At 39.9% G+C, this 23,148-nt stretch overlaps 1 protein-coding gene across 2 annotated transcripts in view; it reads right to left on the minus strand.

The window, feature by feature from the left end:
* Window positions 1–672: 672 nt before the first annotated feature.
* The window catches only part of relt (RELT TNF receptor), an 84,496-nt gene continuing 62,020 nt past the window's right edge, over window positions 673–23,148 (minus strand). The window contains exons 8-12 of one of the 2 annotated variants that reach the window (XM_060924043.1): window positions 22,866–22,946; window positions 22,695–22,773; window positions 14,188–14,415; window positions 13,108–13,279; window positions 673–5,874 (exon numbers count right to left, since the gene is read on the minus strand). In XM_060924043.1, coding sequence (XP_060780026.1) covers window positions 5,863–5,874; window positions 13,108–13,279; window positions 14,188–14,415; window positions 22,695–22,773; window positions 22,866–22,946 — 572 coding nt within the window. In that variant the 3' untranslated portion in view covers window positions 673–5,862. Of the gene's footprint in view, window positions 5,875–13,103; window positions 13,280–14,187; window positions 14,416–22,694; window positions 22,774–22,865; window positions 22,947–23,148 lie in introns of both variants that reach the window. The other variant, XM_060924042.1, reaches the window with a different exon arrangement.

A 23,148-nucleotide genomic window follows, 5' to 3' on the forward strand; every position in this document is an offset into this window, starting at 1 on the left:
GTCATGATCTGAATCCAATCGAAATGTTGTGGAAGGACCTGAAGCGAGCAGTTCATTTGAGGAAACCCACCAACATCCCAGAGTTGAAGCTGTTCTGTTTGGAGGAATGGGCTAAAATTCCTCCAAGCCAATGTGCAGGACTGATCAACAGTTACCGGAAATGTTTAGTTGCAGTTATTTCTGCACAAGGGGGTCACACCAGATACTGAAAGCAAATAATCATTTGTTTAACTGGGTTCTCTTTATCTACTTTTAGGACTTGTGTGAAAATCTGATGTTGTTTTAGGTCATATTTATGCAGAAATATAGAAAATTCTAAATGGTTCACAAACTTTCAAGCACCACTGTATACTGTATTTTGGTGGTATTTTTGCTCACAGATCCTATCCAAATGTCAAGTCTATGATAACAGCTAAAAACATATGATATCCAAATTTGCACTATGCCTCTTAATTGAGTAACTGAATGTAATTGTGTTTAATTTTAATTCAAATTATAAAAATGAAGCAGATTTTTATTAATTTTCAATTTTTTATTCAATTGTATTTCGTTTGTTGTCTCCAGACATTAATCAGTATGCTAATATGCCAACTTCAGTAATTCAGAAAGTCACACATTTCTTCAATTCTTGTCCTTTATTGAAAGAGTACAAATATCAAGAAAAAGCTTATAAGGTTATAATGAAAATAAATAAAATGCAACAATGATGCAGATTCTCTTTTCTTTCCATTCTCATTACATCAGTCTCATTATTAACACCTTAATAAGTATGGGAGAACCCACAAATGTCAGATCCTAAAAATATAATAAAATACTGTTTGTTTTCAGGGCTGAATGGAAAACAATGTATAAAAGTTTATTCTTTATAAAATGTGCATGTAGATGGCAGTAACAGTGTTGCTTGTAACATGGGTTGCCATCGTGAGTTTTCAAAATTCAAAACTAAACATCAAAATAAAATATGGAAAACATTTACATGAAAATCTGAGATTTGTTCAATCTTTGAATATCACTGCAATTCATATGATCACATTTTTGACGATAGTATTTCCACACTGTAGTTTTCAGCGAGCTTTATACTAGTAGAGGAGCGATGATATCTGCCGTACACCAGAACCAATTAAGTTCATTTAGTTTCATCATCTCTTTCATGGCTTTGTCAAAGCACAGGCTTGTGCATGAGTATTTTTGTGCGTATTTCAGCTATACCACCAGTATCTTTGTTGAAAACAAGATTCTTATGCATTCAGCGGCCATTGTTTTAGTGTAAACTCTCACACATGCAGAGGCCTCTTGCTAATTGTGCAAGGATGAAAAAAAATGAACAAAATAATTTGTAGGCAAATATAAGTGATAACTAGTTACACAGGGAGGTAGCTTTGATGATGCACCATGGGATATCACAGTGGTTTGATGGGCCATTAATGCCCCCTTATATTGCGCTTTACTTTAAAACAAAAGTTTAACTCTAGGTTAGACATGTGCCAATACATTGTGATATTCAACAAATACCGTATTATTATTGTGAAGCATTTGGTACACCAACTTTCAGTTTTTTTTCTTCTTCTTTAATTTTCCAAAAATGTATACTGTTCTAAATGCATCTCGGAGATAACATTGTCGATGCTGCTTGGATTAACAGTTTTGTGTGTTCAAGTATTAGCTTACAAGAAGTCGTTCGCATGGTTAAATTAAGAAAGCTAGTGCAACCTGTGTATGAAATTAGCTAGCTAGCATTGGTAAGCTGTCAAAGTGACAAAATTTTCTTTCTCTCAAAAGCTGTCTATTAAACAATATATTTTCTTAGGAATTATAAATAAAAAAATAAAGCTAAATCATGAACGTTTCTACTAATTATTCTAATATCTTCACAATATCAAGATCGTGGAGAAAGAACAGGCTAGAACAGTCATAAAAGGCCACAGTGTGACACAGTTTAGCTTTTTCCCCTGATCTTTCAAACCTTACTGTTTTGCTCTAAACTGCAATGTGTGGGCTAAACACCTTAGGAAGAGGAAGGTAGCGTGAAAAAAGTCTTCTGAGCCAATTGCAATGTATTTCTAGTGCCCCGGTTGATCAGGGTTGTTATGGTATCACAGTTTCACAGTTATGTACATGTATGATTGGATGATTTCCTTACGGTTCATTTCAAAATAACCATAAACACATTTTAATCTATTTCTTTCTTTTTTTTCTTTAACATGACCACTTGCTCCAGTGGAACCTTTTATGTCTGGCTATGACTCTCAGTCAATGCAATCATGATGCTGTACAGCAATACTTGGTCCATTGTCTGCTCTCCTGATGGGGACACCGACTTCTTTAACATCCTTGCAGGGGTTCAGCAAGGACACATGCTTGCCCCTTATCTGTTTGTTATCTGCCTTGACTACATGCTCCAAATTTTAGCAGATGAGCATAGAGAACTTGGGTTCACCCTGGAAGGAGCCTGGAGTCAGCGTTATCCAGAATAGAAAATAACTGATACTGACTATGCTGATGACCTCATCCTTTTTGCTGACAATATAGAAGATGCCACCACTCTACTTCACTTTGTTGAAGACGCAGCTCGCTCGATTGGCCTGTACGTAAATACATGCAAAATGGAACTAATGTCCTACAATGTAGAAGTCACCATCAAATTGCTGGACGGTGATGATATCAAAGAGACTGCTGAGTTCATATATCTAGGCAGCAACATTGCATCCTCTAAGAGAGACGTTGAGCTTCATCTCGGAAAAGCCTGGAGAGCTTTAAACAGCTTGGATAAAGTTTGGAAATCCAACCTTCCATCAGACCAAAATGTAACTTCTTCAGATCCACCACTGAATCTGTCCTGGTTTATGGGTCAACCACCTGGACACTCACCTCCAAACTCCAATCCTCACTCAACGGTGCCTTTACAAGAATGTTGAGAACTGCTCTAAATATCTCCTGGAAAGACCATATAAGAAATAAAGAACTACATTCATTCCCCCCATATCGGCAACCATCCAGGAGAGAAGATTACAGTTTGCTGGCCACTGCTGGCACAACAAGGAAGAGCTGGCTAGCGATTTATTTCTATGGCAACCCAAACATGGTACCACTTCAGTGGGTTGTCCCACACGTACCTACATCGGTCAATTGCGGGACGAAACGGGCTGCCTAGTAGAAGAATTGCCTGTGACAATGCAGGATAAAGTCGGTTGGAGAGGCAAGGTCATGGGGGTCCGAGCTTGCTTGACATGATTGATTGATAGAGTTGCTTTGGAGAATCATTCTTTAAGCTTTTGCTTTTTAACAAATGTGACAAACATCGGTGAGGAGATTTTATGGAAAATCACTGTTAAAAAACAAAACAAAAACCTTTCATTATAATTTTCCCCACCAACTTGTGCATTTTTAAATGGTTGATTAATACCATGATACCATGAAACTGATATTTTAACACTAGGTTATCCTACTATGAAAATTTCAAACCTTACCTCTCCTATCAGTGCATGAAAAACATTAAAGGAGATGCGCAGAACCATGGCCTCACTTTTTGTTTATAAATGCCTTCAGACCTCAAGAATGGCATAGGAATAGTTTTAAGCATTAACAATAAATCTAATATAGTAATTTTTACAATTAAAGTGATTCATATAGGTAGCGGTCTGACTGAATGACCTTGACATCTGTGATGTGACAGCAGGAAGTCTATCGGTCTCATCACCATTTCCGCTATACTAAAACACAGATCTAACTGCAACTCCGATCCTTCATTTTGAGCTAATTTATCGCCATGCCATGTAGATGTGTTGCTGGCGAGTGCAGCAACACGACAGAAGGTGGATTTATGTCGCATTCATGGCCCAAGAATGTTCAAACTGCAAAGATTTGGACGTGTTTTGCGAGAAATTCACAGATTGGGCGCCTATGAAGTGGTCTCTCCTCTGCTCTGCATATTTTACTGAGGACTCGTACGAAACTTCTGATCTGTTGAGGAGCATTGACTATAAGCCCATATTGAAAGACGGTGCAGTACCAACAATTAAAGGAAAAGAAAACTACAAGAAAAGGAAAGTAAGTTCAGTTGCACCAGTTCCCCCGGAGTGTGAGCTGAGCAGTAATGGCGGAGTACTCAGTATGGAGAAAACGGAGAATAAGTGGACCAGTTGTCAGATTTCTCCGCTGGATATGCCTTTTCCCCCCCGCTGGATATGCTTGCCTCAGCAGCAATATCTCACCCTTACGTGGAAGAAGCGAATGAACAAAGAAATGAAAGTCAGATTGTTTCAAAACAATTGTCCACAAGCTCGGCTGTCAAGAAGAGAGAACACAGACGGGTAAGATGTGACTCTCAGTTGGTTACATAACAAAAACAACAATATATTTGTTGTTTACCTGCATTTAGATTAATACATGTAACTTGTATTGTGTGTTTAAGTTACCGGTATAAGATTATTTAATTTGCTTCAGAATGTGATTGTCTCAGTTCATCTGATTATTTAATTAGCCTTTTACATTTCATCAGTGAAAATGCATGCATGTACATTGCATAAGTTATAACACCTATCCGGTTTTAATGAGAGTCACATGAGACTGTCAGTTCAATTCCATCCAATTCTCTAGACGGCTTTGTTCTCTGGCTTTATTTTGTAAGTTGGGGGCCTCCATGGCCGATGTGTTACTATTGGATTCACTTTCCGATGGTTCGAAGTGATATGGTTCTACGTGTATAGCAGTAGCATGTACACACACTCCAATTTCAGGACTATCTCAGTCATATGTACTACTATCTGAGGAATCCGAAGAATCTCCAATAAATCCGAACAAAGAGGCCATTGTAACCACTCTCATCTGCCGAGTCTGGCTTTGGTCTATAGCACTGGTTCCCGCTGTGACATCACACACTCAGGGCTGGCTGGCTCAGCGGGGCAGCTCAAGTGCCAACTTTGCGGTCGATTTTAACTTTCAAAAAAAAAAAAAAATTATTCCCAATTATGCAGCATACAAGAGTCAAGGATGGAGATACTATCCACTCAGAAATGTATTTAAAAATAAAGGTTCTGCATATCTCCTTTAAGGTTTGATGTATTGAACAAAAAGTGGAAGGATCATGATCAACAGCAAGGCAGCTAAATGCTGCATAATGCATCTAGGTTTTCTGATCTTAAGAGTTAAAACATGACCCAATTCCATCCCCAAGACAGGAACTGATTCTAATGCATCATGAGTTTCAATCATATTATTCAGGCAAATCAGACATAAAACGGAGGTGAGCATTGTCTCTTCAAGAGAACAAAATTAATGCCACTCATCAAGGTCTATAGAATAAAAGAGCTTCATGTACTCCTAATACAAAATAACCATTAATACCAGCATACATTCTACACTATACATATAAGAAGTTATTTACAGCAGTGAAATAAGTCTTTTAACGACATAATAGGCTGTACCTGTTTTGGAGGCTGGAATATAAAACAGCTGAGTATTTCCTGAAATGCCAGGCACTGTCTTTTAGATTATCTAATGTGATCTATCAATGTTAGTTGAGTAGAATGCATTCAATATTCGTAGGACTTTTGATGGATATTCTCTATATTTCTAGTGAACCAGTGTTTAACTTTAAGAAGGGACAGTTATTTCATCTACATGGTGGGACAAGGCCTGAGGCAAATTTTCCTTTTTTTTTTACACATAAAAAAAATCTTCAAAAGCTCTTATAAAAGACCAGCTGCTGTTTTCCAGAATTCAAGGCAAACTCCCCATAGGGGTGAATATACTTCCCATCCTGTTTCAGCCTCGACACTTCCTTAGGAGCCCACTGATGACACTGTATTCAATGTGGTGTTGATGTAGTCCTGTAGTGCTTCACTTTTTCTTCCACTTGTTCATTCACTCACTCATCTAATGAAAGGGTAAAAAAAAAAAAAGAAAGAAAGTCAATAGAGGAATAGTATGGACCAGGGCATATTAATATACAGTAAACTGTGGTACTTTAAAGTTTGTGAACCCTTTAAAATTTTCTATATTTCTGCATAAATATGACCTAAAACATCATCAGATTTTCACACAAGCCCTAAAAATAGATAAAGAGAACCTAGTTAAACAAATCGGACAAAAATATTATACTTGGTCATTTATCTATCGAGGACAATGATCCAATAATACATATCTGTGAGTGGCAAAAGTATGTGAACCTCTAGGATTAGCAGTTAATTTGAAGGTGAAATTAGAGTCAGGTGTTGACAATCAGGTGTGACTGGGCACCCTGTTTTATTTAAAGAACAGGGATCTATCAAAGTCTGATCTTCACAACACGTTTGTGGAAGTGTATTATGGCACGAACAAAGGATATTTCTGAGGACCTCAGAAAAAGCATTGTTGATGCTCATCAGGCTGGAAAAGGTTACAAAACCATCTCTAAAGAGTTTGGACTCCACCAATCCACAGTCAGACAGATTGTGTACAAATGGAGGAAATTGAAGACCACTGTTACTCTCCCCAGGAGAGGGCGACTCCGATCACTCCAAAAGCAAGGCGTGTAATAGTCGGCGAGGTCACAAAGGACCCCAAGGTAACTTCTAAGCAACTGAAGGCCTCTCTCACATTGGCTAATGTTAATGTTCATGAGTCCACCATCAGGAGAACACTGAGCAACAATGGTGTGCCTGGCAGGGTTGCAAGAAGAAAGCCACTGCTTTCCAAAAAGAACATTGCTGCTCGTCTGCAGTTTGCTAAAGATCACATGGACAAGCCAGAAGGCTATTGGAAAAATGTTTTGTGGATGGGTGAGACCAAAATAGAACTTTTTGGTTTAAATGAGAAGCGTTACATTTGAAGAAAGGAAAACACTACATTCTAGCATAAGAACCTTATCCCATCTGTGAAACATGATGGTGGTGGTAGTATCATGGTTTGGGCCTGTTTTGCTGCATCTGGGCCAGGACAGCTTGCCATCATTGATGGAACAATGAATTCTGAATTATACCAGCGAATTCTAAAGGAAAATGTCAGGACATCTGTCCATGAACTGAATCTCAAGAGAAGGTGGGTCATGCAGCAAGACAACAACCCTAAGCACACAAGTCGTTCTACCAAAGAATGGTTAAAGAAGAATAAAGTTAATGTTTTGGAATGGCCAAGTCAAAGTCCTGACCTTAATCCAATCGAAATGTTGTGGAAGGACCTGAAGCGAGCAGTTCATGTGAGGAAACCCACCATCATCCCAGAGTTGAAGTTGTTCTGTACGGAGGAATGGGCTAAAATTCCTCCAAGCCGGTGTGCAGGACTGATCAACAGTTACTGGAAACATTTAGTTGCAGTTATTGCTGCACAAGGGGGTCACACCAGATACTGAAAGCAAAGGTTCACATACTTTTGCCACTCACAGATATGTAATATTGGATCATTTTCCTTAGTAAATAAATGACCATGCATAATATTTTTGTCTCCTTTGTTTAACTGGGTTCTCTTTATCTACTTTTAGGACTTGTGTGAAAATCTGATGTTGTTTTAGGTCATATTTATGCAGAAATATAGAAAATTCTAAAGGGTTCACAAACATTCAAGCACCACTGTAGATGATATAGAGATTTGAAACGAGAGCATGTTAAAAATGATCCACATAACGTTTTCTAATTTGGCTGTAAATACATTCCTTAATCCCTAATGCATCAGTCCCCAAAATATTATACTTCAAAACATCTTTTGAATATGACTTTGTAGGCTAAATACATGTATGCAATGTATTAATTTCAGTTTGTACAGTTTTTATAGCTGATTTTCTCCAAACTTGATTTTCTTTTAAGATGATGATACCTGAAACATTTTCAGTAATTTCTCTGGATTGGCTGCACCAAATTTAACAAATGACCCCTTATTTGAAGGATAAATAACTGTAGATTAAAATGTCCAATAAACCAACATTTTTTTTAACCAACTGGACTCCTTTTGTGGTGACACACCCTGTATTATGATGGTGAGCGTTCCCTGAATAAAATCACACAATTAATCATAATTGGCCAAACAACAAATCCTACTAATGACACAAAAGATGGGCAGAAATGATTCCCTTCACTATTTACTGTATTTTGTAGATTATGAGTAGATGTCAATATGTGCTGTTCTTCCGTTCGTACACTAGAGGTCAGCTCTGACTTGCTGAATTAGCACTAGAAGAAGGCAGTTTAACAGTTATTCCACGAAATCGAGTCATACATGAGCTGATAGCTGATGAGGTGCGTAGCGCTGAGTTGACTCTAAGCCATGCACGACGAGACTGAATGGAATAACTGTTTTATTCTATCCACATTCACTGGATTTTGAGAAACAGAGCATTTTTATTTTTTGCAAATTCGATAAATAAAAACTTTATACAAAACTCCCGACAAAATCATTGCCGCTTAGAATGTAAACAACCCGGTGAAATGACACTAGCAATTTGTGAAAAATGCTGTAATCATAATCCTTGAAAAATAAAAAAAAGATACATTCTTCCCAAATATATCCACAGGTTGGAAGAAATTCAGACCAACCATATTAACCCTTTGATGCAAAACATATGCACACCCCTTCTAATGCACAACATGGGTCAAAAATGACCCGCATTCATTTTCCAAGTTATTTCATGCTGACTGAGTTTTTCTTTGCTCTATCTTTTGTAATCAATTTATTTTATGATTGAATATTCCAAGTATTCTTTAAATATCTTGTTTTTAATTACCACAAATCATTAATTTAATTTTTCTTTCCTACTTTATGAACAAAAATACTTTTTATATTACTACACATGGGTCATCCAAGTGTGATTTAAAATTAAATGTCTTAATACTAGAATAATAATTTGTTTCAAGTAATTACTTTAGCAGTGAATGGGGCCAGTTATTTATTTATTAACTATGTAGTTAGCTAAGCCAAATACAATAAAATTAGTTAACTAAAGTAGAATATGTCAATAGCTAGGTAGCTAATAGTAATTACTTGTAACTTTCTGACAAGTAATCCACTCACTCTCAAGGGAACCTAAACATAATCAATTTTTTTCTAAGGTAATGTTAGAACAATTGAAAAACATTACTTCCATGTATTAGATGGGCAAAGGGCGCTGTGCTGAGCTGTGAAATGTCTGACACAAGCACAATTCACAGTTCCCACCAAACGCTGTAGTAAATGCATGCGGGTTGGTTCTGACCCATGTGTGTAAACTTGATGTAGAATTACGAAAGCTGTGCTTGTTCATAACTTAAGAAAGGAAAAATAAAAATGATGATTTGTGCTAAACAAAAACAAAATATTTACTGCATATTTGGAAAAGTAAATGACAAAATGAATTTATTTCAAAAGTATATCATAGAAACACTCAACCATACATGAAATAACCTGGAAAATTAATGCAGGTCGTTTTTGACCCATGTTGTGCATTAGAAGGGTAGTGATACAAAAAGGGTTTTTATTCAAAAAGTAAGAAAGGAAAAAATAAAATAAGGATGTATGATGATCAAAAACAAGTTAATTGAGGAATACCTTGAATACTGAATGATGGAATTAATTTATTGCAAAGATATAGAAGATAAAAACTCAACCGGGTCACTTTTGACCCATGTTTTGCATCAAAGGGCTAACAATACATCTGCATCATATCACTATAGTATTGTCAGGAATGCATGCGACATGTGGATGTAAATGCGTGAGAGTGTTTATTCAGCAAGCAAACTGGTGAACAGATCCAAATCGTAAATCAAGCTCAATGGCAAAAGATCAAGCGAGACACAAACAGGTTCTCAAAGGCAGATCAAAAGGCAAAGTCCAGAATACACAAATGAAGTCAAACCCAGAGAAAAAATGCAGTAATAGAGAGGCTTGGTAAAGTCAGGAAATAGAATATTGCAGTTGTGGTAAATGTGGAACAGGTGTTGCACTAATCAGCATTCCAGAGATGGAGGGTGGTGCGGCGCACATTGATTATTGTAGTCTGCAGCGGCTATGTTTGAAGGCCACCACAAACACTACACTCCACCATTTTGTTTTTCTCTACTCCCGGTATATGAGCTGATAGCCTAGTAGTAGAGTAGCCAATCAGAGTATGCGATTGCTCATATCCAGTAATTGTGGATAGAATATAATAAAATATCATAAAAACAAAAATATAGTTTGTCAAATGGTTATCAATGTACAGTTAGGTCCATAAATATTTGGACAGAGGCAACATTTTTCTAATTTTGGTTCTGTACATTACCACAATGAATTTTGAACAAAACAATTAATTCAGTGGGTTGAATAAAATGATTGCATAAAAATGTGAGGAACTAAAGCATTTTTTAAACACAATCCCTTCATTTCAGGGGCTCAAAAGTAATTGGACAAATTAAATAATTGTAAATAAAATGTTCATTTCTAATACTTGGTTAAAAACCCTTTGTTGGCAATGACTGCCTGAAGTCTTGAACTCATGGACATCACCAGACGCTGTGTTTCCTCCTTTTTAATGCTCTGCCAGGCCTTTACTGCAGCGGTTTTCAGTTGCTGTTTGTTTGTGGGCCTTTCTGTCTGAAGTTTAGTCTTTAACAAGTGAAATGCATGCTCAATTGGGTTGAGATCAGGTGACTGACTTGGCCATTCAAGAATATTCCACTTCTTTGCTTTAATAAACTCCTGGGTTGCTTTGGCTTTATGTTTTGGGTCATTGTCCATCTGTATTATAAAACGCCGACCAATCAGTTTGGCTGGATTTGAGCACACAGTATGTCTCTGAATACCTCAGAATTCATCCGGCTGCTTCTGTCCTGTGTCACATCATCAATAAACACTAGTGACCCAGTGCCACTGGCAGCCATGCATGCCCAAGCCATCACACTGCCTCCGCCGTGTTTTACAGATGATGTGGTATGCTTTGGATCATGAGTTGTACCACGCCTTCGCCATACTTTTTTCTTTCCATCATTCTGGTAGAGGTTGATCTTGGTTTCATCTGTCCAAAGAATGTTCTTCCAGAACTGTGCTGGCTTTTTTAGATGTTTTTTTCGCAAAGTCCAATCTAGCCTTTTTATTCTTGAGGCTTATGAGTGGCTTGGACCGTGCATTGAACCCTCTGTATTTACTTTCATGCAGTCTTCTCTTTATGGTAGATTTGGATATTGATACACCTACCTCCTGGAGAGTGTTGTTCACTTGGTTGGCTGTTGTGAAGGGGTTTCTCTTCACCATGGAAATTATTCTGCAATCATCCACCACTGTTGTCTTCTGTGGGCGTCCAGGTCTTTTTGCATTGATGAGTTCACCAGTTCTTTCTTTCTTTCTTTCTTTCTTTCTTTCTTTCTTTCTTTCTTTCTCATGATGTACCAAACTGTAGATTTTGCCACTCCTAATATTGTAGCAATTTCTCGGATGGGTTTTTCTGTTTTCGCAGCTTAAGGATGGCTTGTTTCACCTGCATGGAGAGCTCCTTTGACCGCACGTTTTCTTCACAGCAAAATCTTCCAAATGCAAGCACCACACCTCAAATCAACTCCAGGCCTTTTATCTGCTTAATTGAGAATGACATAACGAAGGAATTGCCCACACCTGCCCATGAAATAGCCTTTGAGTCAATTGTCCAATTACTTTTGGTCCCTTTAAAAACAGGGTGGCACATGTTAAGGAGCTGAAACTCCTAAACCCTTCATCCAATTTTAATGTGGATACCCTCAAATGAAAGCTGAAAGTCTGGACTTTATGTCCATGTCCATTATATAACTATAACTTGAATATGTTTCAGTAAACAGGTAAAAAAAAACAAAATTTGTGTCAGTGTCCAAATATATATGGACCTAACTGTACCTGTCCAAGTCATACCCTTAGAGATAATAATTTAACCTTACTGTAAGCCAGCCTCATATAAATCTGTGTAAGAATGCAGTAGTGCATGTATTTTCACAAAGCATGCACAAAGATATTTGCCTGGGTGCCACTGGTAGTAATGTATATATTGTATGTGCATTTGATTCATCCCATGAACACCACTGTAAGTAAGTTGGGAAATCACCCTGGATAGTATGCCAGTCCATCACAAAGAAGAAGAAGCCTTTATTTGTCACATGCACACTCAAGCACAGTGAACTTCATCATCTGCATTCAGCCCATCTAAAGCAGTGAACATACGCGTACACACCCAGAGCAGTGGGCAGCCACACTACAGCGCCCGGGGAGCAGTTAGGGGTCAGGTACCTTGCTCAAGGGCACTTCAGCCCAAGGCCGCCCCATGTTAATCTAACTGCATGTCTTTGGACTGTGGGGGAAACCAGAACACCCAGAGGAAACCCACGCAGACACGGGGAGAACATGCAAACTCTACACAGAAAAATCCCTGTTGGCCACTGGGCTCGAACCCAGAACCTTTTGCTGTGAGGTGACAGTGCTCACCACGACACCACTGTGCCGCATAATAAGAGCTATACAAACATAATAATAATACTTTAGCACACATGTATAGACTCACTGGTCACTTTAATAGGAACTTTTTCTTGGTTCTAAGATTCCTGTTCTTGGCTGGCAGGAGTGGAACCCAATGTGGTCTTCTGCTGTTGCATGCTGAGATGCTTTTCTGCTCACCATGGTTGTAAAGAGTTGCCATATCCTTCCTGGCAACTCGAACCAACCTGGCCATTTTCCTTCTTAACAACAAGGCATTTCCACCCATACAACTGTCTCTCTCTCAATTTTTTTTTTTTATTTTTCGCACCATTCTGTGTAAACTCTAGAGACTATTGTATGTGAAAACCCCGGGAGATGAGCAGTTTCTGAAATACTCAAACCAGTCCATCTGGCTCAAAGCAACACCCATGCCACAGTGAAAGAAAGTCACACTTTGAGATCACAATTTTTCCCATTCTGATGTGTGAAGTGAACATGAACTGAAGCTCTTGATTTGTATCGGCATGATTTTATGCACTGTGCTGCTGTCACGGGATCGGCTGATTAGAGAACTGCAGAAAACAGCAGGTGGATGGGTGTTCCTAATAAAGTGACTGGTGAGTGTAGTTTCATATTAAACTGATATAAAACTTTTGTGTAAGAGAGAAAAAAGAGAAGAACAGGAAGTAAGAGAGAAAAAGAAGGCTAGTGTGAAAGGAAAAAGAGGAATTGTGTCTGTCACTCACTCACATCCTGTCTGCTCTTTGAGGAGGGAGAGTTTGTGTTAGAGGATGCGCCTAGAAGGGATAAATCTTCAGCAGGCTCCATGGGGGTAGAGTCTAACGAATCAGTGTCACTGGACTGTGCTGGGGTCTCTGCCACAGGGACTGGGTCACCCTCCAGGATCTGAGCCACCTGAAACCTACAAATTACGCATCACTGGTGTTAAAGATCACGATAGGGGAGATGATCTGATAAGTGTATTTGACGCCATCTCCTCGCATTACACACATAGTACAATGGGCATGACACACTTTATACTACTTATACTAAGAAGAATATTGATGTTTATTGGAATTTGATGTTTAATGGTAAATATAGATTGTGATTTGACTCAAGAGTGGTGGTATTTTAATGGAATACTGGTGTGGGTTGGTATTTGATGGCTTGTTAATAGATAAATACTGAGTTTTAATGGTGTTTGATGTTCAGTGCTGGGATCCGATAGTGAATTTTGCTGTAACTACAGTACTGTTCAAAAGTTTGGGGTCATTTTGAAATTTCCTTATTTTTGAAAGAAAAGCACTGTTCTTTTCAATGAAGATCACTTTAAACTAATCAGAAATACACTCTATACATTGCTAATGTGGTAAATGACTATTCTAGCTGCAAATGTCTGGTTTTTGGTGCAATATCTCCATAGGTGTATAGAGGCCCATTTCCAGCAACTCTCACTCCAGTGTTCTAATGGTACAATGTGTTTGGTCATTGCCTCAGAAGGCTAATGGATGATTAGAAAACCCTTGTACAATCATGTTAGCACAGCTGAAAACAGTTGAGCTCTTTAGAGAAGCTATAAAACTGACCTTCCTTTGAGCAGATTGAGTTTCTGGAGCATCACATTTGTGGGGTCGATTAAATGCTCAAAATGGCCAGAAAAATGTCTTGACTATATTTTCTATTCATTTTACAACTTATGGTGGTAAATAAAAGTGTGACTTTTCATGGAAAACACAAAATTGTCTGGGTGACTCCAAACTTTTGAACAGTAGTGTACTGATATCTGTGAAACTCCTGGCATACAGTATACAGTATAACCCATTCCTCTACCTTCCGACATTGTGGACCCTTCCGTCACCAGGCGAAGAAGGGATAGATGTGGCACAGGATGTCTTATTTGTGTTGATGGTGAGGGGCAACAGCACTTGTGGCCATTTTTTCTGACTGCAGCGTGAGCAGCTGAGACCAGAATGTGGGGCCAAACCGTTGATAGTGTGAAGGTGTTGATGGTGGGTACAACACTTGGACAACGAGCGGAACTGGAGGAAGCCAGGGAACCTGAGTGAGGAACAGAGAACCAGACAGAGAGAGATATTAGAACCTACCACATGTGAAAGTTCAATTTATATTGGTTTCAGTATTGATTATTTTCCAGTGTTGTAATGGATGCTGTCAAGCTTTCTTGATCCGAACTGAATGGATGCCAAAGAGACAGATAATGATTGAAAATGACAAACAGAAATACAAATAAAGGGTACTCATTCATGAGAGCTCATTCATCTCGACTTTTCCTGTTTTGTTATTTAAGTATAGGCCTATTAGATATGATAAACTCAAAGAGCTTCACAGACTGCTGTAGTGCCCCCATCATCGCACACAAAGCCCTAGCTTTTTGTTCTTTTGTGTATGTGGGTGGAAAGTTGCATGTTTAAGCAAACAATACTCATCTCATCTCATTATCTCTAGCCGCTTTATCCTGTTCTACAGGGTCGCAGGCAAGCTGGAGCCTATCCCAGCTGACTACGGGCGAAAGGCAGGGTACACCCTGGACAAGTCGCCAGGTCATCACAGGGCTGACACATAGACACAGACAACCATTCACACTCACATTCACACCTACGGTCAATTTAGAGTCACCAGTTAACCTAACCTGCATGTCTTTGGACTGTGGGGGAAACCGAAGCACCCGGAGGAAACCCATGCGGACACAGGGAGAACATGCAAACTCCGCACAGAAAGGTCCTCGCCGGCCACAGGGCTTGAACCCGGACCTTCTTGCTGTGAGGCGACAGTGCTAACCACTACACCACCGTGCCGCCCGCAAACAATACTGTGACGTTAAATGACAACTAAGAGTTGGAGGGTACAGTAATGAGGGGTTTTCAAACAGGCAGTGATGAGGACAGCGAAATGGCCAGTATATTTCCACTGAGCTATACATCAGAAAACATGTGAGAGTCACGTGGCCTTCCTCTGCACACAATCGAATAATGAACAGTGACACAATGACACATTATGGAACGAGTGACTAAGCAGATTCTGACGCTCTATAGTAAGATGTGAACCATAAATCTGTGAAAAGGGTACTTGCAAAACAATTAAGACAGTGTTAAGAAATTAATCTTATTAAATATTTTAGATAACAGATGTAAAGATGTTACCTATATCTAGAAGATGTTATTAAATATATTTAACAGATGTAATTAAATATTTTAGAGAGCAGATGCAAAGATGAAATGACATTAAATGACTGTTTTCCGGCAGTCTTTTGTTAGTTTTTTTTAATTTAATATAAATTTTATTTTGCAAACAAGCTTTCAGTTCTTTCTTTTCTTGCTCCAGTGTGCCTGTCAGTCCCAGTGAAGGAGGTGTGGCCTCTGTGCCTGTCAGTCCCAGTGAAGGAGGTGTGGCCTCTGTGTCTGTCAGTCCCAGTGAAGGAGGCGTGGCTTTTATGCCCATCAGTCCCAGTGAAGGAAGCGTGGCCTCTGTGCCTGTCAGTCCCACTGAAGCCTGTCAGTCCAAGTGAAGGAGGTGTGGCCTCTTTGCCTGTCAGTCCCTGTGGAGGAGGTGTAGCCTCTGTGTCTGTCAGTCCCAGTGAAGGACGTGTGGCCTCTATGCCTGTCAGTCACAGTGAAGGACGTGTGACCTCTATGCCTGTCAGTCACAGTGAAGGAGGTGTGGCCTCTTTGCCTGTCAGTCCCAGTGAAGGAGACATGGCCTCCGTGCCTGTCAATCACAGTGAAGGAGGTGTGGCCTCTTTGCCTGTCAGTCCCAGTAAAGGACGTGTGGCCTCTTTGCCTGTCAGTCCCAGTGAAGGACATGTGACCTCTATGCCTGTCAGTCATAGTGAAGGAGGCGTGGGCTCTATGCCCGTCAGTCACAATGAAGGAGGTGTGGCCTCTTTGCTTGTCAGTCCCAGTGAAGGAGACATGGCCTCCGTGCCTGTCAGTCATAGTGAAGGAGACATGGCCTCCGTGCCTGTCAATCACAGTGAAGGAGGTGTGGCCTCTATGCCTGTCAGTCACAGTGAAGGAGGTGTAACCTCTATGCCTATCAGTCCCAGTGGAAGAGGTGTGACCTCTATGCCTATCAGTCCCAGTAAAGGATGTGTGGTTTCTATGCCTGTCAGTCCCAGTAAAGGAGGTGTGGCCTCTGTGCCTGTCAGTCCCAGTAAAGGAGGTGTGGCCTCTGTGCCTGTCAGTCCAGGGGAGGCATGGCTTCCCATTCTTTAAAACTAATATTTCAGTTCAGATTCTTCATTCAGTGGGTGGCACGGTGGTGTACTGGTTAGTGCTGTTGCCTCACAGCAAGAAGGTCCGGGTTCAAGCCCCGTGGCTGGCGAGGGCCTTTCTGTGCGGAGTTTGCATGTTCTCCCCATGTCCACGTGGGTTTCCTCCGGGTGCTCCGGTTTCCCCCACAGTCCAAAGACATGCAGGTTAGGTTAACTGGTGACTCTAAATTGACTGTAGGTGTGAGTGTGAATGGTTGTCTGTGTCTATGTGTCAGTCAGCCCTGTGATGACCTAGCGACTTGTCCAGGGTGTACCCCGCACGGGCGATTGCTCTAAGACAACGAGGGAGGCTCAGCCTCCTCTAAAAATGCCCTTATAACTTTAATGTGTGTGTGAGTTTTTCCCCCTCGTGACAGCGCAATGCAGCCCAGCCTCAGTGCACTTCAATGGCATTGGGAGCTATGCGCTTTTCAATCTCAAAATGCAAGACGGTTATTGGACAAATACTGTGAAAACGCCCGCCCACGGAGTCTCACGGACTCCCAGCCTCAGTGGACTTCAATGGCATTTGGGAGCTATGTGCTTTTCAATCTCAAAATGCAAGACGGTTATTGGACAAATACTGCGAAAATGCCCGCCTACGGACTCCGAGCCTCACATGGGAGGGACATGGCAGTTTCCGTGAGGAGACTGGTGATTGGTGAAAGCGGCCGGATATTTTCTTTGATTGACAGCTCGTTTCACCTATAGACAGGCAGCGGTGAATTTCAGTTCAGTCCCATGCGGATTCGCAAGTGCTGTGGTGTATTATAAGAGATCAGCTTACATTTCGATTTCATTCATTACATACGGTTTCTACCAGCTTTTTTAGTTTGTGTATATTTTCATTGTAAATAAAGTGTAAATATAGTGTTGTCAAGTTTGCTATCTTAGTTCCAGAAATTTCATTTATTTGAGTGACTGAACTTGAACTTGAGGGGGCTAGTCAGCTAGCAAGAAAGCTGCGCACGGATGCCAAGCATTGCTGATTTAATTTTGGCGAAGCCATTTGCCAGTCTTCCTTTCAAGGAAAAAATTAAAATTAAAGAGCGGGGTAGACCAACGCCTCAAATTGACTTGGTGAAAAAGGTAGGGAATAATACTCGTTCCTTTCAGCTCTCCTGGTACGAGAAAGTGAATTGGCTAACAGCAAGTGACCCACATCAACAACAGTAAATAGGCTACTTTAGTAATATGTCATGGATGGACCAAAAATATAGAATCTATTTAAAATGTTTATGCTGAGTATATTATATTGGAATATACATTTTTCTGGATATGAATTAAACAGGGGTGGCACGGTGGTGTAGTGGTTAGCGCTGTCGCCTCACAGCAAGAAGGTCCTGGGTTCGAGCCCCGGGGCCGGCGAGGGCCTTTCTGTGTGGAGTTTGCATGTTCTCCTCGTGTCCGCATGGGTTTCCTCTGGGTGCTCCGGTTTCCCCCACAGTCCAAAGACATGCAGGTTAGGTTAACTGGTGACTCTAAATTGACCGTAGGTGTGAATGTGAGTGTGAATGGTTGTCTGTGTCTATGTGTCAGCCCTGTGATGACCTGGCGACTTGTCCAGGGTGTACCCCGCCTTTCGCCCGTAGTCAGCTGGGATAGGCTCCAGCTTGCCTGTGACCCTGTAGAAGGATAAAGCGGCTAGAGATGAGATGAGATGAATTAAACACAGCTACAATTTGGAAAACATTTTTAAACAAAAACACAGCCGAGAACATTTCACACTACAGACCTGGATTAAAAGTGAAGGGTTATCAAAATTGTCAATAAAACATTTCTCAGTCAAAATAAGTAAAATATAAGGAAAGTGTCATTGAATGAAATGTGTGGCACCCAGCTCTACTGCTGAGGTTCCTGACAAAGAGCTGCTTTCAATAATGATCAGTTTTTAAACAACATGCCACAATTTTAAAATATAAAATGTTAAAATATACCCCCCCAACACCATCATGATGTATATTGGACAGTAGGCTAATGGGCCAAAAGAACCTGTTATTTCACAGTTTGTGACCCTGCCAACAGTCAGCCAGATAAGAGGCAAGAGTATGGGCAAAATTGATGTTTTTTCTTTTAAAATCTGGAAATATCGTAACCGACCAGCCTCCCCTGTCTGAACGACTACCAGCCGCCACTGGTACCCCGCCTTTCGCCCGTAGTCAGCTGGGATAGGCTCCAGCTTGCCTGCGACCCTGTGGAACAGGATAAAGCGGCTAGAGATAATGAGATGAGATTTTTTCTTTTTTCTATGATTATGGTTATTTAGTTTGTTTGGTTTTATTGTTCACTGTTCACACATGTTTGAAATAAAGATTTCAATCAATAAAGATTTCAATCAATCAATAAGAACAACTCAGCTGTGGCTCCTAAATATAAAGCAGCTGGCTGATACATCACACCACACTGCAACAAAACTTAAGCTAATGATGAACAGGCTATTCTGAGAGATTTTGATTCCATGTGAGCATAAATATGTACAGTGCCTTGCAAAAGTATTCATCCCCCTTGGTGTTTGTCCTGTTTTGTCGCATTACAAGCTGGAACTAAACTGGATTTTTGGGGGGTTAGCACCATTTGATTTACACAACATGCCTACCACTTACGGTAAGGTGCACACTGTTTTTTTATTGTGACACAAACAATAATTAAGATGAAAAAACAGAAATCTGGAGTGTGCATAAGTATTCCCCCCCAAAAAAGTCAATACTTTATAGAGCCACCTTTTGCTACAATTACAGCTGCAAGTCTGTTGAAGTATGTCTCTATTAGCTTAGCACATCTAGCCACTGGGATTTTTGCCCATTCCTCAAGGCAAAACTGCTCCAACTCCTTCAAGTTAGATGGATTGTGTTGGTGGACAGCAATCTTCAAGTTCTGCCACAGATTCTCAATTGGATTGAAGTCTGGGCTTTGATTAGGCCATTCCAAGACATTTAAGTGTTTCCCTTTAAACCACTCCAGGGTAGCTTTAGCAGTATGCTTAGGGTCATTATCCTGCTAGACCATGAACCTTCGTCCAGTCTCAAACCTCTGGCTGACTCAAACAAGTTTTCCTCCAGAATTGTCCTGTATTTAGTGCTATCCATCTTTCCTTCAGTCCTGACCAGCTTTCCTGTCCCTGCAGATGAAAAACATCCCCACAGCATGATGCTGCCACCACCATGCTTATTTGTTGGGATGGTGTTCTCAGGGTGTTGGGTTTGCGCCACACATGGCATTTCCCATGATGACCAAAAAGTTCAATTTTTGTCGCATTTGACCAGAGAACCTTCTTCCATGTGTTGGGGAGTCTGCCACATGCTGTTGGGCAAACTCCAAAGGTGATTGTTTAAGCAATGACTTTTTTTTTTCTGGCCACTCTTCCATAAAGCCCCACTCTGTGGAGTGTATGGCTTAAAGGCAAGGCAAGGCAAGGCAAGTTTATTTATATAGCGCATTTCATACACAGTGGCAGTTCAATGTGCTTTACAGAGGTAAAAGCAAAACAGTAAACAATAGAAAATAAAATTACATAAAATAAAGGGGGAAGGAACAGAGAAAAAATAAGAATTAAACAATAGTAGAAATAAAATAATAAAATGAAGTAAAAGTTCAGTAAAAAACAGCAGAATAAAATAGAATAAAAGTTAAGTAAAATTTAAAACATGCAGAGACTGTAAAAGTTAAGTAAAGTTTAAAACATGTAAAGATGATATTTATCAGTTAGCAGAAAGCATCTGAAAACAGCTTGGTCTTTAATCTAGATTTAAAGCTGCTAACAGCAGGAGCATTTTTGATGTCCTCTGGGAGTTGGTTCCATAGCTGTACTGCATAGTAGCTAAAAGCTGCTTCACCACACTTTGTTTTAACAACAGGTTTTACCAGTAAATTTTGCTGCTGCGATCTGGTAGATCTGATTGGGTTAGGCCGCTGCAACATATCAGAGAGGTAATTGGGCCCTGTACCATTTAGAGATTTGTACACCAGCAGCAATACTTTAAAGTCAATTCTGTAGCTTACTGGAAGCCAGTGAAGGGACCTTAGAATTGGAGTAATGTGCTCTGTTCTTTTTGTTCGTGTGAGAACCCTAGCCGCTGCATTTTGAACCAGCTGAAGTCGTTTGATGGTCTTTTTTGGCAGGCCTGTGAAAAGGCCATTGCAGTAATCAACCCTACTAGAGATGAAGGCATGTATAAATTTTTCCAGATCATTTTTTGACACAAGTCCTCTTAGTTTGGAAATGTTTTTTAGGTGATAAAATGCCGATTTAGTGATTGCTTTCATGTGACTGTCAAAGTTTAGCTCGCTGTCAATGAAAACACCAAGATTTTTAACCATATCTTTTGTTTTAATCCCCTTTGTGTCAAGAATAGTGGTAATCCTGAGTCTTTCATCTTTTTTCCCAAATAGAATTACTTCTGTTTTATCTGTGTTCAGCTGAAGAAAATTTTGTGACATCCAGTTGTTGATTTGGTCGATACACTGGTAGAGACATTCAAGGGGGGCATAATCATTAGGTGATAGAGCAAAATAAATTTGGGTGTCATCTGCATAGCAGTGATACAAAATTGAGTTGTTCTTGATAATTTGTCCAAGTGGGAGCATATAAAGGTTGAACTGTCATGGTCCAAGGATCGACCCCTGGGGAACACCACAGGTCAAGGACATTGATGTTGAGGTACAATTTCCCATGGTAACAAAGAAGCTTCTATCTTTTAAGTATGATTTTAACCAATTGATAACTTTACCAGTCAACCCAACCCAGTGTTCAAGTCAATATAGCAGTATGTTGTGATCAACAGTATCAAAAGCTGCACTGAGGTCCAGTAACACCAGGACCGATGTTTTGCCTGCATCAGTATTAAGACATATGTCATTTATAACTTTAATCAGCACTGTTTCAAGTGGTCCTATGGACAGATACTCCCATCTCCACTGTGGATCTTTGCAGCTCACTCAACGTTATCGTTGGTGTTTTTGTTGCATCTCTGATTAATGCCCTCCTTGCTTGGTCTGTGAGTTTTGGTGGGTGGTCTTCTCTTGTCAGGTTTGTAGTGGTGCCATATTCTTTCCATTTTGCTATAATGGATTTAATGGTGCTCCCTGGGATATTCAAAGTCTGGGACATTTTTTATGACCCAACCCTGATCTATACTTCTCCACAACTTTGTCTCTGACCTGTTTGGAGGCTCCTTGGTTTTCATGTTGCTTGCTTAGTAGTGTTGCAGAGTCAGGGTCCTTCAAGAACAGTTTGATTTATACAGACATCATGTGACAGACCATGTGATATTTTGATTGCACACAGGTGGATCTTAATCAACTAATTATGTGGCTTATGAAGTGAATTGGTTGGACCAGCTCTTATTTAGGGGTTTCATATGAAAGGGGGGTGAATACTTATGCACACTCCAGATTTCTGGGGGGGGGGGGGTTTCATCTTAATTATTGTTTGTGTCACAATAAAAAACAATTTTCACCTTTAAAGTGGTAGGCATGTTGTGTAAATCAAATGGTGCTCACCCCCCAAAAATCCATTTTAATTCCAGCTTGTAATGCAACAAAAAAGGACAAACACCATGGGGGATGAATACTTTTGCAAGGCACTATAAACAGATAAATATGATTGATCATCTTCTAAACATTAAATGACACATTCTCAAATAACTGAGTAATATGCATTAGTTGTTTATGGCGCATGCATACTACTGAACCCTACTTTATTTCTCTGCATCTACTGTCAAGGTCCTTTTATGATGATTTATAGAGTGGGGGCTGTGTGAGCTACTTATTTAATACAGCAAACTGTTTCTCATCAGACACAATATTGATTCCTTAGAAAATGACTTTGAACTCTGATTTCATTATTGTTCGGCTTGGGACTTGGTGATGCCCTGCCAAACCACATCGATCCTCCCATCTGTGATGAGAACATCAGGTAATTTATCAAACTGGCTTGTTAAATTAGTACCTGAATTAGCAGGACATCAGCATCATTGTTGTCATGAACTGCTGTAAGCGTATACATAATAAATATTATTTCTTCTTCAAGTGGTAGCAAAGTGGTAGTAAATGATGTTTGCTTTCTTACTTGATTGATGATCTTTTGCTACCAGACGTCTGCTTCTTCTCATATTCCAGAAACATCTCTTCCAAGGCAGCTGCATTTTCTGAAACACACACAGACTTGCTGTTTTAGCCAGTAGCACATATATGGACTGTACATTACTGTAAATAATGAGGACAAATGACAATAAAATACCTTTCTTTTCTGTGATGAGGCGCACCAATGCACTTATGGTGTCTTCATTCTGGTCTTCTATAACGTAAGGGCAAGGATTACCTAGACACAAAAACACACATTCAGAGCTTTAGTTTCAGGATTCGATCATCCAAATGAGAGTGCTGAGGGCAGTATACTGATTAACAACTCAACTGTGCCTTTTTTTAAATACAACATCCTATTGATCATTTACAATCATACCCAATTGCTCTATTTACATGCAGGCACAAGCATAGTTGTCATGTCGGCACCCGAACAAGAC

Source organism: Neoarius graeffei, chromosome 6 (genome assembly GCF_027579695.1).
Source record: "Neoarius graeffei isolate fNeoGra1 chromosome 6, fNeoGra1.pri, whole genome shotgun sequence".
Lineage (NCBI taxonomy): Eukaryota > Metazoa > Chordata > Actinopteri > Siluriformes > Ariidae > Neoarius > Neoarius graeffei.